Source organism: Fulvia fulva, chromosome 10 (assembly GCF_020509005.1).
Source record: "Fulvia fulva chromosome 10, complete sequence".
Taxonomy (NCBI): domain Eukaryota; kingdom Fungi; phylum Ascomycota; class Dothideomycetes; order Mycosphaerellales; family Mycosphaerellaceae; genus Fulvia; species Fulvia fulva.
In genome coordinates this window covers 735001-759442 of record NC_063021.1, presented here as the reverse complement: position 1 = coordinate 759442, position 24442 = coordinate 735001, and the positions used below count along the sequence as shown (strand labels likewise).

General features: G+C 53.4%; 7 protein-coding genes across 7 annotated transcripts; 3 read left to right on the top strand and 4 right to left on the bottom strand.

The window, feature by feature from the left end:
• Nucleotides 1-2251: 2251 nt before the first annotated feature.
• On the top strand, nt 2252-3528 carry CLAFUR5_11812 (uncharacterized protein; the record flags this gene model as incomplete). The annotated part of the gene is made up of 2 exons (XM_047910960.1): nt 2252-3314; nt 3404-3528. The coding sequence occupies 2 exons, from the start codon at nt 2252-2254 to the stop codon at nt 3526-3528; spliced, it is 1188 nt and encodes a 395-aa protein (XP_047767325.1).
• Nucleotides 3529-5239: 1711 nt separating this feature from the next.
• CLAFUR5_11811 (5-hydroxyisourate hydrolase) lies at nt 5240-5710 on the bottom strand (the record flags this gene model as incomplete). The annotated part of the gene is made up of 1 exon (XM_047910959.1): nt 5240-5710. The coding sequence occupies one exon, from the start codon at nt 5708-5710 to the stop codon at nt 5240-5242; it is 471 nt and encodes a 156-aa protein (XP_047767342.1).
• Nucleotides 5711-5923: 213 nt separating this feature from the next.
• Nucleotides 5924-6432, top strand: CLAFUR5_11810 (uncharacterized protein; the record flags this gene model as incomplete). The annotated part of the gene is made up of 2 exons (XM_047910958.1): nt 5924-6080; nt 6137-6432. The coding sequence occupies 2 exons, from the start codon at nt 5924-5926 to the stop codon at nt 6430-6432; spliced, it is 453 nt and encodes a 150-aa protein (XP_047767343.1).
• A 121-nt stretch (nt 6433-6553) lies between these two features.
• CLAFUR5_11809 (uncharacterized protein) lies at nt 6554-7945 on the bottom strand (the record flags this gene model as incomplete). Its single annotated transcript, XM_047910957.1, has 2 exons — nt 6554-7239; nt 7291-7945. The coding sequence occupies 2 exons, from the start codon at nt 7943-7945 to the stop codon at nt 6554-6556; spliced, it is 1341 nt and encodes a 446-aa protein (XP_047767457.1).
• Nucleotides 7946-9065: 1120 nt separating this feature from the next.
• CLAFUR5_11808 (uncharacterized protein) lies at nt 9066-12570 on the bottom strand (the record flags this gene model as incomplete). The annotated part of the gene is made up of 2 exons (XM_047910956.1): nt 9066-12300; nt 12362-12570. The coding sequence occupies 2 exons, from the start codon at nt 12568-12570 to the stop codon at nt 9066-9068; spliced, it is 3444 nt and encodes a 1147-aa protein (XP_047766921.1).
• Nucleotides 12571-13320: 750 nt separating this feature from the next.
• On the top strand, nt 13321-15900 carry CLAFUR5_11807 (Nuclear elongation and deformation protein 1; the record flags this gene model as incomplete). The annotated part of the gene is made up of 1 exon (XM_047910955.1): nt 13321-15900. One exon carries the CDS (start codon nt 13321-13323, stop codon nt 15898-15900), a length of 2580 nt encoding a protein of 859 aa, XP_047766916.1.
• A 278-nt stretch (nt 15901-16178) lies between these two features.
• CLAFUR5_11806 (Bifunctional cytochrome P450/NADPH--P450 reductase) lies at nt 16179-19593 on the bottom strand (the record flags this gene model as incomplete). Its single annotated transcript, XM_047910954.1, has 4 exons — nt 16179-16549; nt 16693-17964; nt 18038-19201; nt 19248-19593. 4 exons carry the CDS (start codon nt 19591-19593, stop codon nt 16179-16181), a joined length of 3153 nt encoding a protein of 1050 aa, XP_047766915.1.
• Nucleotides 19594-24442: the final 4849 nt, after the last annotated feature.

The following is a 24442-nucleotide window of genomic DNA, read 5'->3' as shown; positions in this document are numbered from 1 at the left end:
TAGCTAAGCAGCAAGGCCGTACCGATACAAATGAGCTTTCACCTCTTCGCCATATGTATAATCGACGGCTATACGCCCATCAGACAGCATTCCAAGAACTAAAGTCGAGACCCAAGCCGGGAACGTACTTTGTCACCAACCCTTGCCCATGCTCGCTCAAGAGATGGCTGAATTGGTCGTATATCCATCTCGCAGATGTATACACCAAGCACGTTGGGAGGGAACCATCAACCAGCTGGCCCTGGATGTGGATGGTGGTCAGATCGCATGTTTCGCAGAGGCGTCCACGGCAATTAACGGCACCCATGGATGCCAAGCCATTTTGCTGAACATTCACCTCCTATTGTGGAGCGAGCGGCATCCACGCGACATGTGCATGCGGATGTGTCATTTGACGCCCCAAAGGACTACATCCTGAGCACATTGTCACGAGGTCCCACTGTACTTCTAGCGTTCCATATTTATCGCTTGTCTCAATAGGCCGACCAGAGCATACCTCAAGCGACTCAATTTGACCGAGGACCTACCCGGGACACACTTGTCAAGCAACACTAGCAAGCGAAGCTGCCCGTTGGCAGAGAGCCGCGATGAGTGCTCCTGAGCTTAGTATCACTCTCGGTACTGAGTTCGAATTCATCATCCTGGAGCAGGCCACGCCTATGCCCGAGCGATTTCGCGGCGCTAAACTTGTGCACACTGCGCTTCGGAAGTCTTTGACCGCGAAGTGCGCAACGTGTGGCAAGACTCATCAGTTCACCTTACCTGTCCGGCTCGACCTCAAGGCCGACACGGCTCCCCCTGCCCCTGGCTCGTCCGCGCAAGATTCGGAATTGGCTCAATCTCATGCCAACCCCAACGACAACGAATGCAGCAACTGGGAGGTCACCATTGATAAGACAGTCAGAATCGTGAATGAAGAATGCGAGGTCTTGAACAGTGATGCACAGAAATACAGTCCTGGGCATAGTTTTTACAACCCCTGTATTTACGCTAACCCCTTCCGGCTATCCATGTCCATCTCAGAAGGTGTTGCTACCTTCAATCTCATTATCCACACACTCACACACGCGCTATCTATCGCCACCATGCCGAAGGGACGCGTCTTTACCGAATTCGAGAAGGGCGAGATGTGGTCTCTTCACAAACACGCCCACTGGCCGCTGCAGCAGATTGCAGACGCCCTTCACACTAACAAAGGCTCTGTCTCTTCAGTAATCTCACGACTTGAAAGAGTGCCACCTTCCACACCGAAGAAGAGAGGCCCACCACCTGTAATCAACACCTCCAAGCGTCAGCGACTTGTCCATCGAGCCACCACTGATGCCAACAGCCGCCGCCTGCGATACGAACAGATTGCCGCGATAGAGGGCATCTTCAGCGACGTCCGGACAGTAAGAGCTGCGTTTGAGAAGGAGGGCTTCTCACGATATGTCGCAACACGTAAGCCGTTGTTGACTGAGAAACACAAGGAGGCACGGCTTCGATGGGCAAGGGCTCATATTAAATGGACAGTGGAACAGTGGGCTCAGGTTCTTTGGACAGATGAAGCTTCATTCAGGTGTGGAATATTCGGACAGGTCTATGTGACACGCAGGGCAGATGAGGCTTATTACGAACACTGTCTTACAGCACGCTTCCGCAAGTTCTCAGCCTGTATGATATGGGGCTGTATCTCTGCAGATGGACCTATGGAAGTCCATATACTCGAGAAGGGCTCTGTCGACGGTGAGGTGTATCGCAGCCAGATTGTCCCTCTTATCCACACGGCAATTGAGAAGCAGCGAGTGTCAACAGGCTCGCAGGACTGCATTGTTATGCAAGACAACGCCTCAATCCACAAGGCGAAGGCAACGGTGAGTCTATTTAAGGAGAAGGGCCTACACCTTATGGAATGGCCAGCCAATTCACCAGATCTCAACCCTATTGAGAATCTATGGGCTCTTCTTAAGCATAGGGTAGGTGCTCATTTTCCTACAACACGAGATGAGGTAATAGCTGCTATCAAGATTGAATGGGCCAAGCTCACACCTGAGGACATACAACGTATATGCAAGAGTATGCGAGAACGCTGCGAGGCAGTAATAGCCAACAATGGAGGACACACCAGGTGGTGAGCTACGCCAAGCAGTGGATACATCCTTCCTAATGAGGAAAGGTGGAAGAACAGGGGTTGTAAAAACTATGCCCAGGACTGTACTACAATTGGTATTCTGTCGAGCTGAAGAGCCGAGTCCTCGAGCTTAGAGGCAACATGCAAACAACGCGATGCCTGCAAGATACCACGCATATCCACGAGATTACCTATCAGGAAGAGATCACTGCCGTGCTCAACAGGCTATCAGAAAGCTTTGATGGCATCGACGGCAATCCCTTCCTCTACGTCAACGCGACCTGCGGCTTTCACGTTCACGTCGGTAATCACAAGGACGGGTTTGTACTCCAGACGGTCAAGCATGTGGCATGCACATGGCTCGTGTGCGAAAGGCAGCTCGATAGCGTTCACGCTTCACACCGTATCGGAGGTAGTGCGCTCAATTCCAACCCCTTCGATGCCAGAAAGACAGACCTCATGGCTGATAAACTCGAGCTGGCTGTCAAAGAGCCGAGGCCCTACAATTCAGCTGCATCGGTATATTTTGTAGCTGCCGCATATCGCCATCGCCAACGGCAGCAGGCTGACTACGCTGATCCTGATCACGGCGAGGACGGGATTCTGTTCGATAAACGTCGTTACCCACTAGACCCCACTTGCAGCCACCCAACAGTTCGTCAAGCGGTCGCTGAGACCAATGTCGCAGCTTGGGCCAAGAGCATTATCGGCGCTCCGAGCCTCGAAGCAGTTCTAGCATTGGGGTTTGGCACCCACGCTACGAACCTGAACCTCGCAAACCTGGCTAAAGGTCAACGTCAGACCATCGAGTTCCGCCAACACGCCGGTACAGTCGATCCGCAGGCAGTCTTGGCGTACATTGACCTCGTCGCAGTCCTGGTTCTGCACGCCAACAACACCAGCGCAACGTACTATGACTCTCTCATCGCAGCCCCAAATGGCAAATATCTCCACCCTTCGTTCGCTGCGACAGATCTCATGGCCGAGCTCGGCAGTAGCACAGCCTGGAAGTACTACGGCTCTAAGACTCGAGAGAGTCATCTTGACCAGTACGATGCCATCGTCGAAGCCCCGCGACAGCGCTTGGAGGCTTTGGGCAGTCCTTTCGCGGAATTCGCGGGATTTCTTGTGTGCAAGGCTTGGATGGCATATGATCCGGCGTGGGTTAATACGATGATAACGAGGAAACTGGTATCGGGCGGGTATGGGCAGTTTAGTGAGCAGAACTTGGTGACGATGTTGCCGGAGGGACTTACCATTGACTGCAGAACTTCTCGCCCTCCCCGGCGCAAGTTGCACAGGGTGTTGCGCCGCCTGTCGGTAGCGCTTCATCAGTCACTGCGCCATGTTGGTGTAAGCCTCATCGAAATGCACCATCAATGCCATCACAGGCAGCGATGTTGCCAGTGGGGACTTAACAATGAGGGGTGGTGGAGGCTAGTGATCAGAGGAGATGAGGATTGAATAGCGTGAGGTAAGCTGCAGAGCCATTTCCTTGACTCGTTGCTGTATATGATTTTTGTCCACCAGTCTTGCCACCAAGCGCACCTCATTCAGCCGCCTAGCAGGTTGAAATTTTCTCCGAGAATCTCTATGTCAACCAGCACATAGCATTGCGTGATAAAATCTTCGGAATGATTGCTGCCGTGACTGCAAGGGCGTGAAGCTTGAGTTCGTGATAGTGCAGACACAAGCGTCCAAGTACAAGGCTGTCGGCAGTAGTTCGGCTCGTCATTGTTTGCTGTTACATGTGCACTGTTAGATTTGTCCCTCGCGCTTCGGGGCACAGTCCAGAATTTGGCGCCCTCCGTGGCCCAACTTCTGAATTGTAGTCGCCACTTCCGGCGATTTGGCGCCACGCAGGCGCGCATCGCAGGCGCCACACCGGCGCAGCAATGCTTGCCATGGCATTGTTTGATCGCAGCCCTAACCGGCACCAAGAGACATCACATGGCAGCCACCAAGGCTTGATGTCTTCGATTCGCATCGCCACGTCCGGCGAAGAGCGGGCCCGCTCTAGCAACGCAGAAAAAAATCCCAAGGACCCAGGGATTTTCTCCAAGACACAATGGTGCATCATTGTGTCTAGAGTTTTTGCACTTTGTGATTCTTCTGGTCTGCGCAGAGGTCACGAGGCTGGGTGATGTTCGTAGCGTAGATCAGCACAGGTGGCCAGAAGAGACCCGTCGTCTTGTCTCTTTGACGTTGACGAAGGTAACCCACGTTTTGCAAGACTGGGTGCAAAGTCCGTTCCAGGTCGCCGGCAGAAGTCTGGCAAGCACCATTTCACCTTGATATTCGTCTTTGAGAATTGCCCCTCACCCTTCGGGGCGAGGCGGTGCAAGGCCGCAATAGTCACAAAACATCAGAACTTGCAGCCCTCCGTGGCTCAAGTCAAACAACAAATAACAATGGAAGAGAGCCGAGAAAGCTACGCTTCAGCATACGCGGAGCTGAGGCGTGCCGAGTAGGCTCTTCAACACAATATTAGCGGATCCGCTCTGAAAATAGCCCTCCTTGGTGTCAGCATCGAGGGCTTTCCTTGGGTACGAGTGTGCGCACACTTGTGCCCAAGGTTTTGCATGTCGACAAGTCTTTCTTGTGATCGAACAGCGATAGAGTTCAAAGTCCGGAGGGGGGGGTCGGATTTTTTTGGTTTGCTAGCCTGTTCCTCGCGCGATGCCAGTGTAGTAGCTACATAACAGTAATTCAAAAGTCCACCCTCGCCCTCACGGGCAGAACTTATTGGCCTCTGTGGCGTAAGTTCTTGGCAGGTCAGTGTTCACGCCGGCAATCATGTCGATCGTATTGTGACAGTTCTTGTGGCAGTACCTGAGCGGGCTCGCGCTTCAATAAAACCAGCATTGCTGGTTTTCCCCAGGCTTCGGCCTGGGTTTTTTGCTTCGTGGACGGTCGTCATATCAAGTCGTCGAACCGGAGTGGAGGCGGTGGAGGCTTCTGATTCTTTTTGCGTTGTGATGGCCTCAGTCGTGAGCTGGGAGCGGCTGGATCTGCCGAGATGTCATCTGATCGAGCTGGCTCGGCTGGCATTGAAGAAGAGTCGGTATAACCGACGGCGTAGATGTCCACTTGCTGAACTTCACTGCCATTCTGCTCATCGTGGCTTCCTCATGAGCCTCTGTACGTTGTATAACTCCAAGGTCCAAGCAACAACGGCACATGATAATGCTCCTCCTCCTTCTTCGCCGCAAACCTCAGCTCCACCTCTGGCCAAAACGTCTTGCCCTTGCCAAAGTATGCCTCCGTATCGTACGTCAAGCTCCATACCATCTGATCATCATCCTTCAGCTCTGCCTTCACTTTCTCGACCACTTCGTTGATGTCTGTCAAAGATGTCCACGCAGGCACTCTACCGTCATTGTTCGTTCTAGCTGTCCAGTGTGATGTAGTCGCGTTGGCAGGAGATATCAGCTTGAGCTTGACATCGATGCCAGCGCCTGGCTTGCCGGCTACTGTGTCAAGGACGTGACAGGTGATGAATGGTCGTTGCTGAGACATGGTTGGTTGTGACTGTAGGTGGGCAGAGATAGTATTCAGTCTTGACCGTGTCTTGGACGTATGATGACCTTCGTCGCTCATGGAGATCGTGAGTAGGTTTACATGTCGTGTCGGCGCAGAAAGAGAAGACATAATATGGTGAAAGTGGAGGTGAAGTCGTCGGGTCGGGCATCGGAGCTGCCCGCTGAAGCTCGCCGCCATCCTTGGCATCAAGCATCTCATCGCGAAGAGCTACAGTGGATCAACATCACCCCATCGCTAAGCCATTGCAGTCATTTGTGGTCTGAGATTGCTATGGCAGCAGTCATGGCTACGCCTGAGATAACGACGGCGAAAGGCACAGCACCGAACCCATCGCGAAACCCACTGCCACTCTCCGCCTCCCAAGAATCTCAAGTTCGGGAACTGTACTACAAACGAGTCCGCCAAAAGTGCGCCGACGAAGTCAGAGGTATGCTCTATCCGAGTTCACAATACATATCCAGCCCATACTGATTTGGTGATCAGACTTCGCAGCATGCTGCACCCAACGAACCTTCACAGCAACCTTCATGTGCCGCTCCGAGCAAAAGACGATGAATGCCTGCATGAAGATCTACGCAACACAGGAGGAACAGGACGCAGCAAGAGCAGAATGGTTCGCGACGATGGATCAGAGGCGGGAGGAGCGGGAGAAGAAAGAGCTGAAACGGATAAAGGATGAGAAGTTTTGGAAGGAGTGGTGGGCAAAGGACAAAAAGGGCGTGCCGAGTACAGAGGGCAGGGATATGAAGGGAAGACATATTGATGACGGGAAGAAATAAGATACCAGGGCAGAACGACGACTTTGGAACACTGACCGGCTACTCGGTGGACATGAGAGCGATGGACGGAACCTCTTTCTTGAGACTCCAGGTCGTGCATTGGTTCTATCAGGCGCACGATCTACATGGCCTGTCCTACACCGCTGCCAGCACCAGCGCCTGCGCCTCTGGCTTCGACCATTTCCGGCTCCACCACCTGCGACCGCGCAATACCAGCTCGCACGTCTCGCACCTCCCTCCGCAGCCTCGCCGGACTTTCCCTCGTCATATAGCTCGGCGGCGACTCAATCTGGCCAGCCTCCTCATACGTTGGCGAGGGTAGTGCTGGCGTAGCAGGGCTCCGCGGCGCAGGGACAGCCTGCCAATGCAGCAACTCGGGATCTGCTCGGACACTTCCACGCCATCGACCGTACGCTGGGGGTGGATTCGGGACACTGTGGACCTCCTTATCCCAATCTTGCGGTGGAATCATGGTCGGCCCTGCCACATTCGGATCGAGCCGAATATCGTCTGATGAGAGCGAGACTGGTATGGGTCTGTCTGGCACGAAGGCGTTGTGCTCCGCCGACAGAGAGGGCATCTGCCGCAGTGAAGGATGACTTCTGGAATGTCCTGGGCGATGATGATATCTGTGCTGACCATGTCGAGAGACCGTAACGAACAGCGGCTTGTGCCGGGATCTTCTGCCGATGAAGAAGAGTCGAATCACCGAATGTGCGAAAACGATTGTGGCGAGGCATATCCCAAGGACGAACAAGATGTGGAATGTCGGTGTCAAGTCAACCTCCGTGGTGGCGATCGAGACATCTTCACAGATACGTTAGCTTCATCACATCGACCACGATGATCAAGACTTACAAGTCGCAACCAATGCAGCCAAGAGCAACGATGCCAGCAAGCACAGCACACCACGCGACCCAGCCGCTCTCCTTGCTGCTTTGGTCCTTCTGGACCTCTTCTTCGGCCTTGTCCATCCAATCCTAGGCCGGGATTGTTCCTTAACCTGCGAAAGCTCTGTGACAGAAGGATCACTCAAATCAGGATGATTCAGCGCCGCCACTGCTCTCGTGTTGAACAACATCGACTGTCGTGCCATCTCTTGGACTTGCTGCTGGTACTGTGTCGGCGGAAACAGCTCTCCTCTCGATGTCTGAGGATACCGTGCTGGAGGTGTAGCCACTTCTGTCGGACTGGGCAGCACCTCCGGTTCATTAGGAGAGCAGATCGATACGACGTGAACGCTATTCGTTCTCAGCGCTGGCGGATGCGTCGGTGTCGTGGGCGAGCTCTTGACAGAACCAAAGATGGAGGTGCGTAACAAGTTTCGGACATTATCTTGGACGCGCGAGAGGCGGGAGGAATGAGAAGGTCTGTCGTCTTCGAGGAGACCGGCTTCGAGGGCGCTGGAGTCGGGGAGCGGGGAGTGCATCTTCTCGACTTCGATGGTGTGCGGAGTATTGGTATCGTTCGTCGTCCAGCAGAGGGTTGAAGGTAAGCCGAAACGTTGGACCATTGACGATAGTGAGAGAATGTACAGTGGTCTCCTCGCCTCGGACAACCACAGACGAGATGAAGTCAAATCAGACTGAAAGTATATCAATGCAAGGCACGAAAGGGCGAAAGCGTGCGGGAAGTAAACAATGCAAACGCTGCAAGTACGCTCACATATGATATTCGCCACTTACATGTACTGTACTTTCCTGCACCAAGCCCATGGCCTTTTACACGGTACCTTACAGACGAACAACATGTCAAGGTCGTGCAGGAACTGCCATACATGCCTATCCAACCATTGCAGTATCCAAACAGCATCAGCAGACATGCCCGAACTGTGGCACATCCCCACGTTACACGACCGCAAGCCGAGAGTGGCTCCCAAAGGTCCAGATGGGACGTGAACGTAACACAAGCCGGCGCCGGGGTGTAGTAGCTAAGCTCCCATTTTCGCAGATCAGTCAAAGCCACAGGCCCTCCTCTCCCCATAGCACAGAGAGTCTGAAGCGCATCGCGGATGTTGATTGTAGATGTTTCAGATGCGCTGTATGCACTGCAGTTCGTGAGGGTGTGCTCGAAGGACCGGAGGATTGGAGTCGCAGCACGCTAAGGCCCGTTTTGGCAGCGTTTCAGGTCTTCCCGCTGGCCCGCGGAAGGAAGGGTGGCCAATGAGATGGACAGGACAGGCGTGACTTGCGGCGTGCGACAGTACAATGGATGTATAATTCTGAGACGTGTAAGGGAAGTGGTGTAGGAGTTGGTGAGTGGCCGTGGCCGTCTTTGAGGCCGGTACTGGTCCAGTAGATGCTTGGATGGGGACAATGCGATTGTCTATGTTTCAGCTCAGCCTCAGACCTATCGAGCCTTTCGTTTGTCTCTCCCTGGTCGGGGTACGGAAGTTACATGTATTTCTGGGTATATATGTGTACATGGCTTGTGGCGGCTCTGCAAAGGTGAAGGTTCCTGCTAATGAGGGTGTAGTGGCGGAAGCGGCGCTGTATCCACAAATTCGCTGGTGTTGCTGTATGTCTCAGTCATCAACTAGCCTCGCGTCCTCTTCAACAAGTCAGAGGACAGAAATCACCATCACTCCATCCGCGAGATCGACATTGCTGCATACATGCTATACATCTCATCTACTACTCCTCATCATTATCCTCAGTCCCACTCGTAGTCATACTCATCCCGCTAAGACTCGGCGTCTCATTCCCCTTCTTCTTGGTACTTCCACGCTTCAGGACATTCCCCCAATTCCTCCCACTACCCCTATTGCCTTCCTTGCTCTCTCGTGGCTGCTGCAGACTGCTGACGCTCGCGCTGAGATCGGCGTCTTCCTCCTCGGTGGGTGCTGAGGTGGGAGTGCCGAGGCCGGTGTCGAGCTTGCTCTTCTCGCGCTTGAAGGTGGGAAGGGTGAATTTGCTACTGCTTGACTTGCGGCTGAGTTTCTGCATGAAGGATTCCTTTCCTGCTGAGCTGCCTGCTAAGAGTGGAGAGGGAGCTGCGTCGGATGTGGTGTAGGAAGGTGTTCGAGCCAGATCGGTGGAGTTGCGAGAGGACTCGGCAATGGAGGATTCAGCGGTGGTTATGGAGCGTGTGTCGCGAGTGTCCTTCGATTTGCGGCTGTTCGGTGGTGACTCGTCCCAATCACCTTTGTCGAGATTCGGTGTTCCGCTGCCTGAGGCAGTTTCCTTCGATTTGCCCTTCTTGCTACCGAACCAGCCGGTGAAGCTCTTGGCGTTTGGGTTCAACTTGGGTAGCACTTCTACTGCAGGAGCATTCTCTGCCTTCTTCGAACCAGGAGGTGGTCTTGTGCCAATTGCACCTAGCTGCTGAGCCCGATCTGAGTCATAGCCATCCGAATCTGAACCTTCCAAGATGTCTTCAGGAGGACCGCTGGCACCGTACTGGGCAGAAGGTCGGCGAGATGGATGGCGAGAGCCGAAAAGACGAGACTGTTGCGAAGACGGCGCATTCCAGCTTGTCGTCGATCCGAACGCCAAGGGGCTGCTTCTAGCGCCAGCGGCGGCGTCATTAGAGGGCCAGCCATCGACACCAACGCCCCAGCGACTGCTGTCAAAAGACGGCCTAGGCAACTCGTTGGAATGAGTCGAGCCAGGTCTTGGAGATGCCGGCCTTCGGATGAAGCTGCTCGGCCAGCCGTCGCTCTTGTCGTGACGTGAGAAGAGACCAATCGCTCGACTCCTCATGGAAGGTGGGGGAGGGGCAGGGTTGTCAAAGCTGCTCTCGCCTCCCAAAGCGAAGGCACTGCCCGAGATGCTGCTGTTCCTCTTCCTGGTGTTGGAGTCAATACCCGGGATGCCTTGGTCGGTCCGTGGCATGGAATGGCTTTGTGCTTTCCCCAGCGCTGGTGGCTCATCCGCGGGGTTCGTCTTTGCTCGTTGCTTGATCCCGAACATGGCACTGAATCGACTGCCTGCCCCACTGCCACTGGCCGCTCGCGTCGAACGATTAGATCCTATGGATCGTCGGTCCGAGTCTAGGACGTTCTCCGGCGAGCCTATATGCAAGTTCTGCTGACTTGCTTGTGGGCTGGCAAATACGCTTGGCGATCGACTACTGGGGCCGCTAGTCGGAGATGCAGGTCCTGGGTCTGGTAGTACTTGATGCATCGAGTTTGGCATTCCTCCTAGACCAGGTAAAGCTCCTAGCCCAGGTAAGGGCTGAATGAAGTCTGACGACAACTTATTATCTCCATCGCCAAACAAATCAGCCGGGAGATATTCAACGCCAGCCCCAGGACTCATTGGAGCGCCACCTGTGATTCTTTCCCTGTCCTCGTCTGACATCCCTAGTCCATCCGTAGGTCCTGGTACAGTCATGCCGTTGGTGAAGTTCAAGAATGGCGCGGAACTAAAGGGTGACATTGTGGTGGTCATGCCGGAGGCGAAGGGCGCAGATGTGATCGGGAATCCGGCCAGACGAGGACTGTCCGAAGAACTGTGCCCACTTTGTGCTCTGCGTGACCGCTGACTGTCACCTCTATGCGGTAGACGGTCCTGAGTTGCTGGTGGTGACGCATACTGAGCGGCTTCTTCTTCTTGTCGTCTCCGTGCACGCAGCTGGTCAAGATATGCTCGCTGCTCGCTATGAAACCGCTTAGCTTGCTCCAGTTTCTGATAGGCTGCTGCGTAATGGCTTTGCATCTGGCTGTGTTGCAGCTCCCACAGTCTCGTTTCCTCGGCCTCTTGTTGTAGCTGCTGTACCATATTGGGCTCGGACTCGAACGTTTCCGAAGGAGATGAGTTCCTAACCGCACGCTCCAGCTTCTGCTTCTCGGTACTCTTCTCCTTCACCTCCTCATCCAAAGCTTTGAGGGCTGCAGCCTCCTCTGCTTGCCTAGCGCGCAGTGTCTCCTTCTCCTTCTCAGCGTCTCTGAACTTGGCTTCCTTCTTCCGCTTGATGTTGTCCAGCTCCTGGCGCATCGCTTCCGCCTCTTGCTCCCAACGCTTCATGTCGTCCTTCAACTTTTGTCGTTCCTGCTTCTTCTGCTGTAATAAACGGTCCTGCTTCGTGCGTTCGTTTTGCGCGACAGTATTTTGGCGTTCGAGCGTATTCACCTCTTTCTTGAGATTGCGACTGTTCTTGTCGTTCTCCGTCACCTCGGCCTTCAGCTCATCTCGCTGCTTGTTCAATTCATCTTTCAAGCGCAATTCCTCCTCTTCCTCCTCTTTAGCCTGCTTATCAGCCTCCTCCGTCTCCCGCCTGATCTGATCCAATTTCTCTGTCAACTGGTGTATCGTCTCGGCGCCCTCGGGAGGCTCGTTCTCGTCAGCAGGCGGATCGTGTTTCTCAACGCCGATGACTGCAGGGGAAGGTCGGCGGGCACCAGTCAGACTCCGCTTAGGTCCAAGACCAATGCTTCCCTCCCGGGCCATTGGTACAGTATCGGCACCTGCTGGACCGATATCTTTAAGGCCCTTGTACGGCCTCGCTCTGGGGACTGGAACATGCACCTCATCTGCGTCTGTATCCATTCCATCCAGCGGAGCCACAAAAAAGTCGTTGGTCGAAGCAGCTTTCGTCCGGAATCGTATGGGAAAGCTGCGAGAGCTGAACTCGACATTGTTTACCAGCGATACTCTGACCACATAGAAACAGCCCGGCTGCAGGCCATAGATGGTGGCCGCAGTCTCATGTACAGAAAAGGTATCAATGACGGTCCCGTTGAGGTGTATTTCGAATTTGAAGGAAGTCTTGTGTCTGGGTTTCTCCGGTAATGACCAATGAACGATTGCGCCGTCTGCTTTGATGTTCGCGAGGTCGATGACGGGTTCGCAGGGAATATCAAAGCCGAGGAGACCAGCGAGCTCCTCGAGAGGCTTATTCATGACCTGGTAAGCACGATGGCAAAGCCTAGAATGTGTTTGTTAGGCGCTGCAATATCTGTGCAAACAGGGTGGACCGCTTCGCCTACCATGACAGCGCCACGAAAACCACGACTGGCTTGAAGTAGAATGCGAATGGAAGCGCCACAGTGTGCAGCATCGTGGCAGCACGCGACAGCCATATGGGATCTGGCAGCGAGAGTCTGCTATCAGAGCCTGTCGCTGTCTGCGCAAAGGCGAGGATCGGGTTGCGGCGCTGCTGCTTCATGTTGGCAGCGGCTGCATCTTGTCCCGCCATAATCGACACTCTGCCAGCACATTGAAACGGAAGAAATACAGCCAAGCAAAGGTCGTCAGTGTGGTTGTCGAGGCCGTGGTTGCAGCGGCTGTTTCTCCACCTCCATATGCCAAGGCAGAGGTGCGGGTAGGGCGAGACTGCAGCGCTTCGGCACTCGGCCGGCTTGCAGGGAAGCTTTCCCGATCGTTCTCGCATGTGACAAGATGAGAGCCACCACCAGCGGCTTCAACGACCTGACCTTGCCCATAGGGTACATGTCAACAATGCGCTCTTGGCCTGTGTTATATGCTTGGACCACTTGTTGTACCTGTCCAGCAGGACATTGTTTTCCCGCCATATCACTTCGGCATTGTCGCAGATTCGCTTCCGGCCTTGTGCACGGCATGACGTCCTGTTGAAGGTCACGCACGCTTGCTGGCCATCGTGATCGCATCCTTGCCTACACTCCTTCGGCGACGGCCCAGCACCAGCACCAGCACCTTCGCCATACCGGCATACATAGCCGCCGGCCTGCTCGTGTGGCCTGCTCGTGTTCTTCGACACGTCCTGTCGCGTTTACCTTCTGTCGCTCGTTTCATGCGCAGCGACAAGCTTCACCACCAATCTCCACTCCGCATCCGCATCCGCGCAGGAAGAGACCCACGAGACCACAACAGAGACGAGCCCGCTGCAGTGAGACACGACACTCACTCACGAGTATAGTCCCATACCCGACTTGCCCTGGGCTGCATCGCCCCTCCAGCTGCTGCCATGCAGTACGTACGCTCCATCACCGGCTCCGTCTCCAAGGGCTGGAACAGCATCAACCCAGCCACCCTCTCCGGTGCCATCGACGTGATTGTCGTTGAGCAAGAAGACGGGTCGCTGGCATGCTCTCCCTTCCACATTCGCTTCGGCAAGTTCAGCTTGCTACGGCCCTACGAGAAGAAGGTGGAGTTCAAGGTCAATGGCGAGAAGCAGGACTACCCCATGAAGCTGGGTGAGGGAGGAGAGGCTTTCTTCGTCTTTGAGACTTTGCAGAGCGTGCCCACAGAGTTCCAGACGAGTCCAGTCGTCTCGCCTGCTGCGAGTCCCGAACTGAAGCCCAGTCGACCCTCGACTCCTACGCTGCAGGAGCCAGACCCCTTCTCCCTCAACGATCGAAGCGAGACGCCCACCGAAGATACCTTGAGACAACCTCCGCGGGGACACAGCAGGAGTACAACAGAGGGGATGCCTATACCTTCCTTCTCGCGTAGAGCGCAGAGCGACATGGGCCAGCTCACTCCGCTGTCGAGCTCACCAAACGAGCCGGTCAAACGACAGCCTTCGGGCAGCTTTTCGGGCATCGAGAATCCTCATCTACCGAAGCTCGATAGATCGGAATCGGACACTGCTATCATAGCTGCGAAGGCGGCAATGAAAAGCGCAATGGATCACAGTCAGCTTCTCCCGTCTGCCATGTCCGACTTGGACGGATCGCCCCTACGGACCGATCTGGCCAGATCGAACAGCGACCTTTCCGTCGATCAACAAGAGGCGAAGCAGCGTGCAATGAACTTGTCAAAGAAATTATGGACATCGAACATCAGCAATCAGGTGACGGAGTCCGGCGACCTGATGCTGGACATGGCAGGCTTTAAAGGCGGTAACATGGAAGCACTACAGGCAGAAGGCATTGCACGACAACTTTTGTCGGAAGAGGTTGATGGTCCCTATGATATTGGTGCGCTCATCGGAGCTGACGAGATGGGCAACATCTGGATCTACGGCAGCGAAGAGGCCAAAGAAGCTGCCAACAAGAGAGCCGCAGCTGCGACCGCACTTGGTGGCTTCAATCCGGCGGCATATGCTTCCACGGATGCCATCTCGGATCCTGGGTATCATAGCGATGATGCTCGCAGTGACGGCAAGTCAGCAGACTACACTGGCACGCACATCAGGAGAGACTCCGATAGCGCGGTCGGGATGCCATCACAGCCGAGCTCTCCCGTTGCTGGCGATCCTAACAAGAACTATGCCAAGACGTTGCGATTGACTTCCGATCAACTCAAGTCAATGAACCTCGAATCAGGTGCCAATAACATGGCTTTCACCGTGAACAGATCCACCTGTACTGCTACATTGTGGTATTGGAAGCATGATGTACCCATTGTCATCAGCGATATCGATGGCACAATTACCAAGTCGGATGTGCTTGGGCATGTGATGACTACCATTGGTAGAGACTGGACCCATCAAGGCGTTGCTAAGCTGTACACCGAGATTGCGTCCAATGGATATAACTTTCTGTATCTGACGAGCCGAAGTGTTGGGCAAGCCGATATGACGCGGGGCTATCTGAAAGGCGTGGTCCAGGAGGGATACAAGCTGCCACCTGGGCCTGTCATTCTCAGTCCAGACCGCATGATAGCAGCGCTTCGTCGTGAGGTGTACTTGAGAAAGCCGGAGATATTCAAAATGGCCTGCTTGCGGGACATAATGGCGTTGTTTGCAGGCCATGGCGGCTCGAATAACACTCACGAATCCGTCGAGGCCGGTCTCAAGCCAAACCCAGATCTTCAAAATCTAGGTACCGGCAAGGGCAAATCAGGCAGCCCGTTCTATGCTGGTTTCGGCAACCGTCTCACAGATGCGTTGAGCTACCGATCAGTCAACATACCCAGTACGAGGATCTTCACCATCAACAGTAACTCTGAGGTGTCACTAGATCTGCTAAGTCTCAACAACTACAAAACAGCTTACAGCACCATGCGTGAGATTGTTGACCACTACTTCCCACCTGTGGGACTACTGGTCAAGGGCGGCGGTGAAGAGTTCACAGACTTCAACTACTGGCGAGACAAGCCGCTCGACATCATCGACTTCACAGACAGTGAAGATGAAGGGGACGAACCGCTTGTCAATGCCCTCGCCAGAGTCGGTACCGCTGGCACTCATGGCAGCGTCTTGAGTGAGGACGAGGCAGGAGACATGGCTGACAGCTATCTCTCCGACCCGCGGGCCAGTCTCGATCAGTCGATCGCGGAAACGCTCGACGACGACGAGATGACACAGCCAATGCTCGACAATGAAGAGCTGGAAGGTGACGATGAAGAAGAATTCGACGAGGAAGAGGATGAGAGTGAGCCGGATTTCGAGCTAGAACTGGAAGACTCGCGCGGCGGAGCCCAGTCGCCTGCGCAGAAGGCTAGCCAACCTTCAACACCAGATATGTCGTCCACGCCGGATGCTGGACGGACACCACGGCAAGCGAGAGCGAATCGAGAGGACCAGCCGAATCGAGTCGCGGATAGAGGTACAGGGTTGGGTCTGTCAACCTTGGACCAGAAGTCACCGAGGAAGAGGTAGTACTTTTGAGTGTAAAGGACTTCTGCATTTTGTTTTATTTTGCGCGTTCTGAGCGAATTGTATAAAGGCGCACGATATCGCATCGCGATGCATCACCGGAGTTGTAAACGTAGACGTGCATGGCCAGCGATTTGGCGGGTTAAAGAATATTATATCAACGTGTGACGAAGCAACGTCTTTACCGAAGCGTCTTCTCACAAGCGTATCCTCCTCCATAAATGCGGATCGGCTGACGCTTGCTCCACCATCATCCCCCAACCCAGATAGATGCAGTCCCTTCAATACACATCACTAACATACCTCTCCATCCTCACCCCCCTTAACCACTCCTCCGCCTCCTCTGATGTCTTCCCCGTCCTCTCGACCCAAATCTTCTTACACACATCGTCCGTACTCCTCCCCAGTCTAGCTGCACTCCCGCAAAGGAAAATCTTCCCACCAGCTGTGAACAAATCCGCAATTTCTTCCCGATCCTCCCAAACCAAGTCGGGGACGTACGACGGTGCGTTTGGGCCGACTTTGCTGAAGGCTGTGCGTATCTTGACGATTCCGGCGGTTTCGTAGGTGGATAGGTCGGAGGTGTAGAGGTTATCGTGGTCGCGGTGGCGACAGCCGAAGTAGAGGAGCGCCGGGGCGAGGGTTTTAATACCTAGGTAAACAGAAGGGTGTTAGCTATAAGGTACTCGAACACCACGTGCCAGTGTATCTCAGAGCAACAAGTGCGGGGATGGGGACGCAGCATGCATGTCGAAGACGGACGATGCCTCCTGCCTGCCCTGAACATTGACGTACCAGCGGCGGCGATGGCGGAGCGTTCCTGGAGGAAGGCGCGCATGGGGGCTATTCCGGTGCCGGCGCAGATCATGATGAGAGGGACGTCCACGGATGGAATTCGAAAGCCGACGTTCGTCGGGCGGATGAAGCAGGAGATTCGGTCTCCTATTCTGCGCGTGGCAAGGTAGGTGGAGGCTACGCCCTGGAATAGACCGGTGCCGCTTAACGCCGGGGAGGAGTGGACGTCGATGGTCAATGAGACGGATTCGGGTTGGACGAGGGGGGAGGAGGAGATGGAGTATTGGCGGGGAGAGAGCGGGGGGAGGAGGTCGATGTAGTGGGGGAAGGGGACGGTGGTGAGGGATAGGGTGGTGAGGATGTCGAGGGGGCTGTAGCGGTTTGTGAGGGTTGTGGTGTTGTAGGTGGTGATGTAGTTCTGCAGGGCAGATTTTTGCTCAGAAGTGGTGGCGTAGGGCGCCAGGCTTTCAAGTTGGCGTTTCGTAATCGGCGTGGCGAGCTCGACGGCTTCGGCTAGGAAGGTTCCCACGGGGGTTGGAGTTGAGGGGAGGTATTTCTTGGGGGAGTTGGTGAAAGTTACTAGGTCGGTGTCGTTTAGGTCGAAGTGGGCGAGGACTCTGTGGATGCTTTCGGGAGGGTTGTGGGGTTGGACGACGAGGTAGTCGCCGGCCTGGTAATCGGCGTCGTGCGGGAGTTGGATCTCGAGGTGACGTTTAGCAGGGCCTACTTCAGTCCCTGCAAGCTCTCTGTTGGTTATGATAGTGCCGTAGTTCATCTCCATGCCTCCCAGTGTGCGGCTGAGCGGGTCGGGCTCGATGTTGGCTTGGAGGGTGGTTTTCTCCTTCGTGACACTTTTGTCGCCGCTGAGGACCTCGAGTAGCTTGTCGGACCAGTCTTCCCAGGGTCCGATTGGGTCCTCTTTGACGTTCGAGAAGCCAGCTGAGATGATCTGTTGTGCGCCGTTCTTGGCGGCGAGATCATCGACGAGACGGGGGATTTTGTGGTAGGTGCTCGCCCAGTCTGAGTTCCCTACGCCGAAGACAGCGTATTTGACATGCTTGAGAGCCTGCTTCTGAGGATCAAGCTCTCCTAGCCAGTGGACGAATTTCCTCGCGTTGTCAGGTGGCTGGCCTTCGGACGAAGATGTAATGACGATGACGGGCTGGTCAGTCGGAGCATGCTCTGTCGCAGCATCCAGTCCAGCAATGGTAGCTTCAAACCCGTGATCACTGCATGCAGTCTGTAGACTCTGAGCAAGAGCTTCACACGTTCCTAGTCAACAGCGTTAGTGACATTGAACAGAGTCGTCAGACTGCAACATACCAGAGTTACCACCAAAATACACCGCCAAAGGCCTCTTCCCCCCCATCATCCTTAGCCGGCCGATGCGCAGCTTGATGCGTCCGATGCTCCTTCTCTGTAGCCTTCTGCAGCCCACCAGGTATCCCCACATGAGGCGACTTGCCCTGCCTCCGCCGCACCTTCATCCTAAACTGCCAAGGCTTAATCGTCAATGTCGACTTGAGTTGCAACTCATAACTCGGATCCGCCAGCTCCAGCTGGAACCTTTGCAGCACCATCGCGAAATTTATAATCATCTCCTGCTCTGCGAACCCCCGGCCGATACAGGCACGCATCCCGCTTCCGAAAGGCTTGAATGAGTTGGGAGGGAGCTTTTGGAGACCGCCGTTGAGCCAGCGCTCTGGTTTGAAGGAGTCGGGGTCATCCCAGACGGCTGGGTCGCGGTGGAGGAGTTTGTTCAGGATTGTTATCTCGGTGTTCTTGGGGACGAAGTATTTGCCAGCTAGTACTTGGTCTTCGTCTGAGCCGACGGTGAAGGCCCCAATGGGGGAGCTGAGGCGGAGGGTCTCTTTGATGCAGGCATCGATGTAGTCGAGCTTCGAGAGGTGCTCGACGGTCAAGACATCATCGCCGACGACTTCGTCGACTTGTCGCTGGGCTTTGAGGAGGGTTGCGGGGTTCTGGAGCATGTTGAGGTACGTGAAGGAGAGGGTTGCCGATGTGGTTTCGTGTCCTGCTACCAGAAAGGTTGCCAGCTGGAAGCGGATATTTTCGTCCGAGAGACCCTCGCCGGTCCCGCGGTCGACAGTGTTGAGCATGGTGTTAAGCAAGTCGTGGTTGTCGGGTTGTGGGTGTTTCTTCCTGTCGGCAACAATCTTGTCGCACAGCTTCCACATCTCCTGGACTTGGTCCTGGCGCTGCTGTTCTGATCTGTGATATAGACGCTGCAGTAAGGGGGGCCGGTTGGCTTTCTTGCCTGATTCTACGAGCACGTCGGCCATTTGCTGGGCGAATGGGTGGGCGTTGTCGGTGTAGAACTCGTTAAAGCGGTATGAGAAGGCACACAGTCCGATTGTGTCGAAGGCGAGTCTCGTGAGGTCATCGCCGCAATCAATCTCGTGCTCAGGGCCCAATCGATCCCATCGTAGGACCATTTGACTGGCGATGTCTTGCATACCATCGAACATCTTGCGAATGCCAATCGGTCCTGATACATCAGTCGAGATCGGTACGTCCGCTTTGTCTCAACTCACCAAAGGCCGGTACGAGCATTCTGTGTGCTCTGCCCCAGTTCGGTTCCTTGGGAAATGCAGTGAAGAGGCCATCTCCCAAGAGAGCTCTCACCTCCTTGAGCACTTGGCCAATGTGTTTGTGGAATCTCTTCTCGTCACATACTTCGTTGACAAGCTCCCGACTGGAGACGTAAATGTGATCGCCGTTCAAGTTCAGTCTCATGATGGGGCCGTAGAGCTGCGCCAGCCGCCATACCTCTTTGATGGGAAAGGCAGGGTCGATGTCTGGAAGGTTCCCCAGCAGGCCGTAGAGATGCTGTGGTGGTTGTGGGATCGGCTCACAGCCGTTGTTGTCTGTCGAACCCATGATGAACTGGTTCAAGAAGCTTGTAACTTACTGTAGCCCAGAGACTCCAAGAGGGGACAGCTCAGTCTACCATTATATACTACCGTGTCTACTGCTCCCAGTGTCGCGCATGCTGAACAGCGCCAATCGTCTCGTAGCAACCCTACGACGCCCATCGGTGGGTCTACCTTGATGCCTGTGGTCAGGATCGAGACGGCACTACGACCTCGGCAAGACCATAGAAACGCGAAACGACCGCGCTGAATACGGGCGCTAGTCAAATAAGGCTTAGAGGTAGATTAACGTATCTTCTACCTTTTTTTATAAACCTACTACTCACCCTCTATTATATTATACCTTTACCTTAAGTCTCTACTAACCTCCTATAATACTCTCCTTAGAATACTACTAATAGCCTAGAATATATTACTTAGTAAACTACTAATAGCCTAGAAATTAGTTATAGCTAAGGGTAAGAATACCGAGATTATGACACGGACAAGGCGTAAGACAGGGCGTAAACGTATTAATACCTTAGAATCGAATAAGTTCTACGAAGAAGAGAAGATAAGAAAGTCGCGAAGCTACGATAAAGTAAACGTCGAGGTCGGGGTCTAGGGTCCGGGCGCGCTAGCGTACTAGATTACGTAGTACTAAGTGTAGTCTTACGAGGTGAACCGTAATAGCTACAAAGTAAGGAAGCTATAATATAGAAGATAGCCGTAGACCTAAAGAGTAAGAAGGATTATAACCTAGCAAAGTTATAAGAGGTAGAGAAGAAGTATAGAGAGGCTAATAATCTATATAAGTAATCTAGCGAGATTTACGAAAAGGAGAAGAAGAAGGTATAGGATACCGAAGCTAAGAACTAGGCTCTATAGAAGGAGGTTAACGATCTAAAGACTCGACTCTAAGCTACTAAAGACACTATATAGAATAGAGGTAAGGGCCGCTCTAGTTACCGACCCTCCTATTTACCTCCGCGCGAGACTTTACTCGAGTAGCTAATACGTAAGTATCGTAAAGCTACTAGTAGAGGCGGCGGCGGCGGAGGCGGTAGTAACGATAATAACGGCGATAGTAATAATAACCGAGGACGTAATAGAAACCGTCTACGACCTAATAATAATAACGGTCGCGACTCTCGAGCGCGTAACACCCGTATATAGACTCCTCTAACCGAACTTCTAGAACGCCTATTTACTATTAACCGTACTCTAATACGCGGTATCGAGGTTAGTAAGGGCGTACCTAACCCGAAGTACTTTAAGAACGATAACGACCCTAACTTCGATAGTTAGTATAGTAGCGTGCTTCTTAAGCTAACTATAACTACTTTCCGCTCCGAGGTAGATAGCCTACGTTTTATATATAGATAGATATAGGGTGACCCTTAGAGAAGTATTAAGCCGAGGATCCCTATACCTAGATAACAATTATTTAACGAGTTTATATTATGTTGAGAACATACAGGCCGCAGGACAAGCATGTAGGTGTGGGTGTGTCATGTGATAGATCACGTGACTAGGGTTTGCCAGCCTATAGGCTGGCCAACATCCGGACACCTAGCATCTACCTACACCAACACCGGCGATACTGTATGTAGATACACGCTATCCCATTGGGTCCTTCTTCGTCTTTTGTGTGATCCGCCGTCTTCCACTGCTGCGCAACTCGTACCTGTTTAACAGGTTATGAGCCCGGGTTAGCAACTCGGTGTTTCACCCTCGACAAAGTCGTATTGGAGTTATTCCTCTTCAGAACAAAAGGAAGGCAGACTGGAGGCCGCACCCGCCTTGCACAGGAAGCTACAGCCGTGCTGTAGGTGCATATAAGACGTGAAAGAGCCTAGTGAGGCACTGTCAGACTCCGAGTCAGGGAGCCTGTGCCAATACCTCAGACAAGTGGGCGAGCTTACTGAGAAGAGTCGCTCTCCGGACATCGCGTTCGCATCGACTAACTGTTCCATCTGAGAGAGCCGCAGTGTCTCAGAAACCCCCTCTGCTGAGAGAGTTACGCTACAGTGTCTCAGCACTAACACGATCCTTACCGACCGACTTTCCTCCTCTTCCCGGCGGATAGCCATCCTCTCCGCTATCAACCTCGCGTTCGGTTTATCCCATTTCGATCCGATCGCGTACGACCGAATACATCCTTTTACCTGAGGGCAGCCAACCTGTCCCTCAACTTACAAAAAATGGAGAACGAGACTGGGTTCATAAGAAAGAGAGCAGCACCTCTTCTGACAAGAGAGAACCACGAAACATGGTTCAAGCTGATGAGAATACACCTGGTATCAAAGCAGGTTGACTGGGTCCTCGAAGACATCATCACGGACATTCCCGCTGCAACCCCATCTATAGCGACACCCTCTGCATCATCGGAGTCATCCCTTCCTTTGGATCAAGCGATAAGGAAGGCATCGTACAGACGGCACAATGCAACGGCCCTGTATGAGATGTACATCTGTCTGTCGACAGATGACCAAGAGATGACATACGAGATCCGGCATGCGAAGGAGTTGTGGGAATGGGCTGAAGCTAAATATAAGAGAAGACTTCTCGCTACTGGAAGAAGTTTGCTTCAGCAATACACCAATTTCGTGATGACAGAAGACCAGTCTATAGATGACGCCTGGCAGGAGCTTAGCTCAATTGCAAGGAGGGCTGTTTCAATCTCGCCTCAGTTCCAAGACATCAAGACTGAGGACAGAAAGATCCAGCAACTCTTAGCAGCTCTGCCAGACTCATTTGGCTCAATTCGCGATGCAATTGATGCCCAGGTGAATCTCTCACCACAAGACATTCTTGCAATTCTTAGGGAGAAGCAAGAATCAATGATTCATCAAGGGACAGCCATGTTCGCTAAGAAGGGTTTCCAGGGCAAGCTCACGTGCCATCTCTGCGGTGGTGACCATTTTATGAGCAAGTGCCCACACCTTTCTGCAGCTCAGCAGGCTGTTAGGAACAAGGACAAACTAGCTAGGGTTACCTACCCTGCTAAGAGACAACCGTCACCACCTCGTAGGAGGTCATCATCACCAAACCTTCGTGATGTCCTCAAGGTGATGACGGACCTTGCAAAGCAGATGAAGGAGAGCCGCAAGCCAAAGGCCTCCTCTAGTAAGCCTGCAAGGGCCCATGCGACCCAGGAAGACGCATCAGACCCTGAGATACCATCAGAAGATGATGATGTTGATGAGGTTGCCCATTCCACTGTGGAAGCCAAAGGCAAGTACCCCTCGTCCGAGTGGTTGCTTGACTCTTGTGCATCATCACATATGACTGACCAAGATTCACTATTCAGGACACTGAAGCCTCTTCAAAAGAGGAAGTGGATCAAGGTTGGGGGTGGCTATCTACAAGCTACACATATGGGAAGTGCAGTAATGGGTGGTCCTTCTGGAAAGCAAATTGTCTTAGAAAATGTCCTGTTTGTTCCTGGCCTTGGAGTTAGTCTTGTTTCGTGGAATCAGTTCAGCCAACAGTTTGCTGTCCAACCACCCAGTTTCACCCTAAAATCCTTGTCTGGTAAACCCGTTGTCCAGACCAAACTTCGAGGAGGAGTACCGTTTATCCACTCGATCTCGGAAATTCTTGAGCCACAGCATGCTGGCATACTCTCTCAAGAACGTGACGGTACCGCTATGGCTAACACTGAGTCCGAAGATCAGTGGGAGCTATGGCATAGAAGATGTGCACACCTTGGCAAGGGACTGCTAAGAAACCTGCATAGAGTCACTGACAAGAAAGATCCCATTCCTGTTCCTTCTGAACACCAGAATTGCAAGGTCTGCTCCCTTGCAAACATGAGGAAGTTCAAAGGACCTGCCACAGAGAGGAAAGGGGAGAGGCTGGCCCTCATCTCCATTGACATCTGTGGGCCTTTTCAGGGCGCAGTCTCTAGGCTAGGATACAAATATTGGCTTGAGATTGTAGACAACTTCTCTAGGAAGAAGTGGGTAATCCCTTTGAAGGCCAGGAGCGACGCTCCTGCAGCCCTACGGGATTGGAAGGTCCAGGCAGAACGGCAGTCAAGGTGCTTTCTGTCTGCGATCCGCAGTGATGGTGCAAAGGAAATTCTCGCCTTGCTAAAAGAGTGGGAGAAGGAGTTTGGCACTCAGATGGACACAACTGATGCCTACAACTCTCTTCAAAATGGACCTGTGGAAAGGTCAATTCAAGCCTCTGAGAACACAGTCCGGGCTATGCTTGAAGACTCTGGCATGCCAGTTGAGTTCTGGCCAGAAGCTTTGCAAGCACAGACTGTGATCAGAAACAGACTGCCTAATGGTCCGATCATTGATGGTATTGCTCTTTCACCAGAAGAAGCCTTTACTGGCCAAGTACCGTCAGTCGACCATTTCCGCGTCTGGGGATGCAAAGCTGTGGTCTATGTAGACCCAAGAGCCCAACCTCAAGGCTTGAGGAGAGACAAGTTGATGAACCGAGGAAAAGAAGCCGTGTTTGTGGGCTACTCAGAAAACACCACAAAACAATGGCTGTTCTGGGATCCCGACATGAAAGCAATAAAAGCGCATAGTCACGTCGACTGGTTTGAGAATGAGAAGGGGGGAGATATGGATCTTGGTATCACCTTCACTAACCAGCCGAGTCGAGCGCCACAGCGCAATCCTGTTGGGAGGAAGCCCTTTGGGGCGAAATTTTCCGATAGGGGATTATCAGAGACACCGTTACGAAGGCCAGGAGAAAATATTGAGGCGGTTTCAACACTGTCGAAGGCCGATAACGGTGGATCTGTACAGAACCTACCCAAGTCATCAACACCACAGCAACCGCTGTTTGTGCAACTTCCCCCTCCCCCAAAGGACATTGGGGAATACCAGAAGTTTGGAGATCAGGGTACTCCA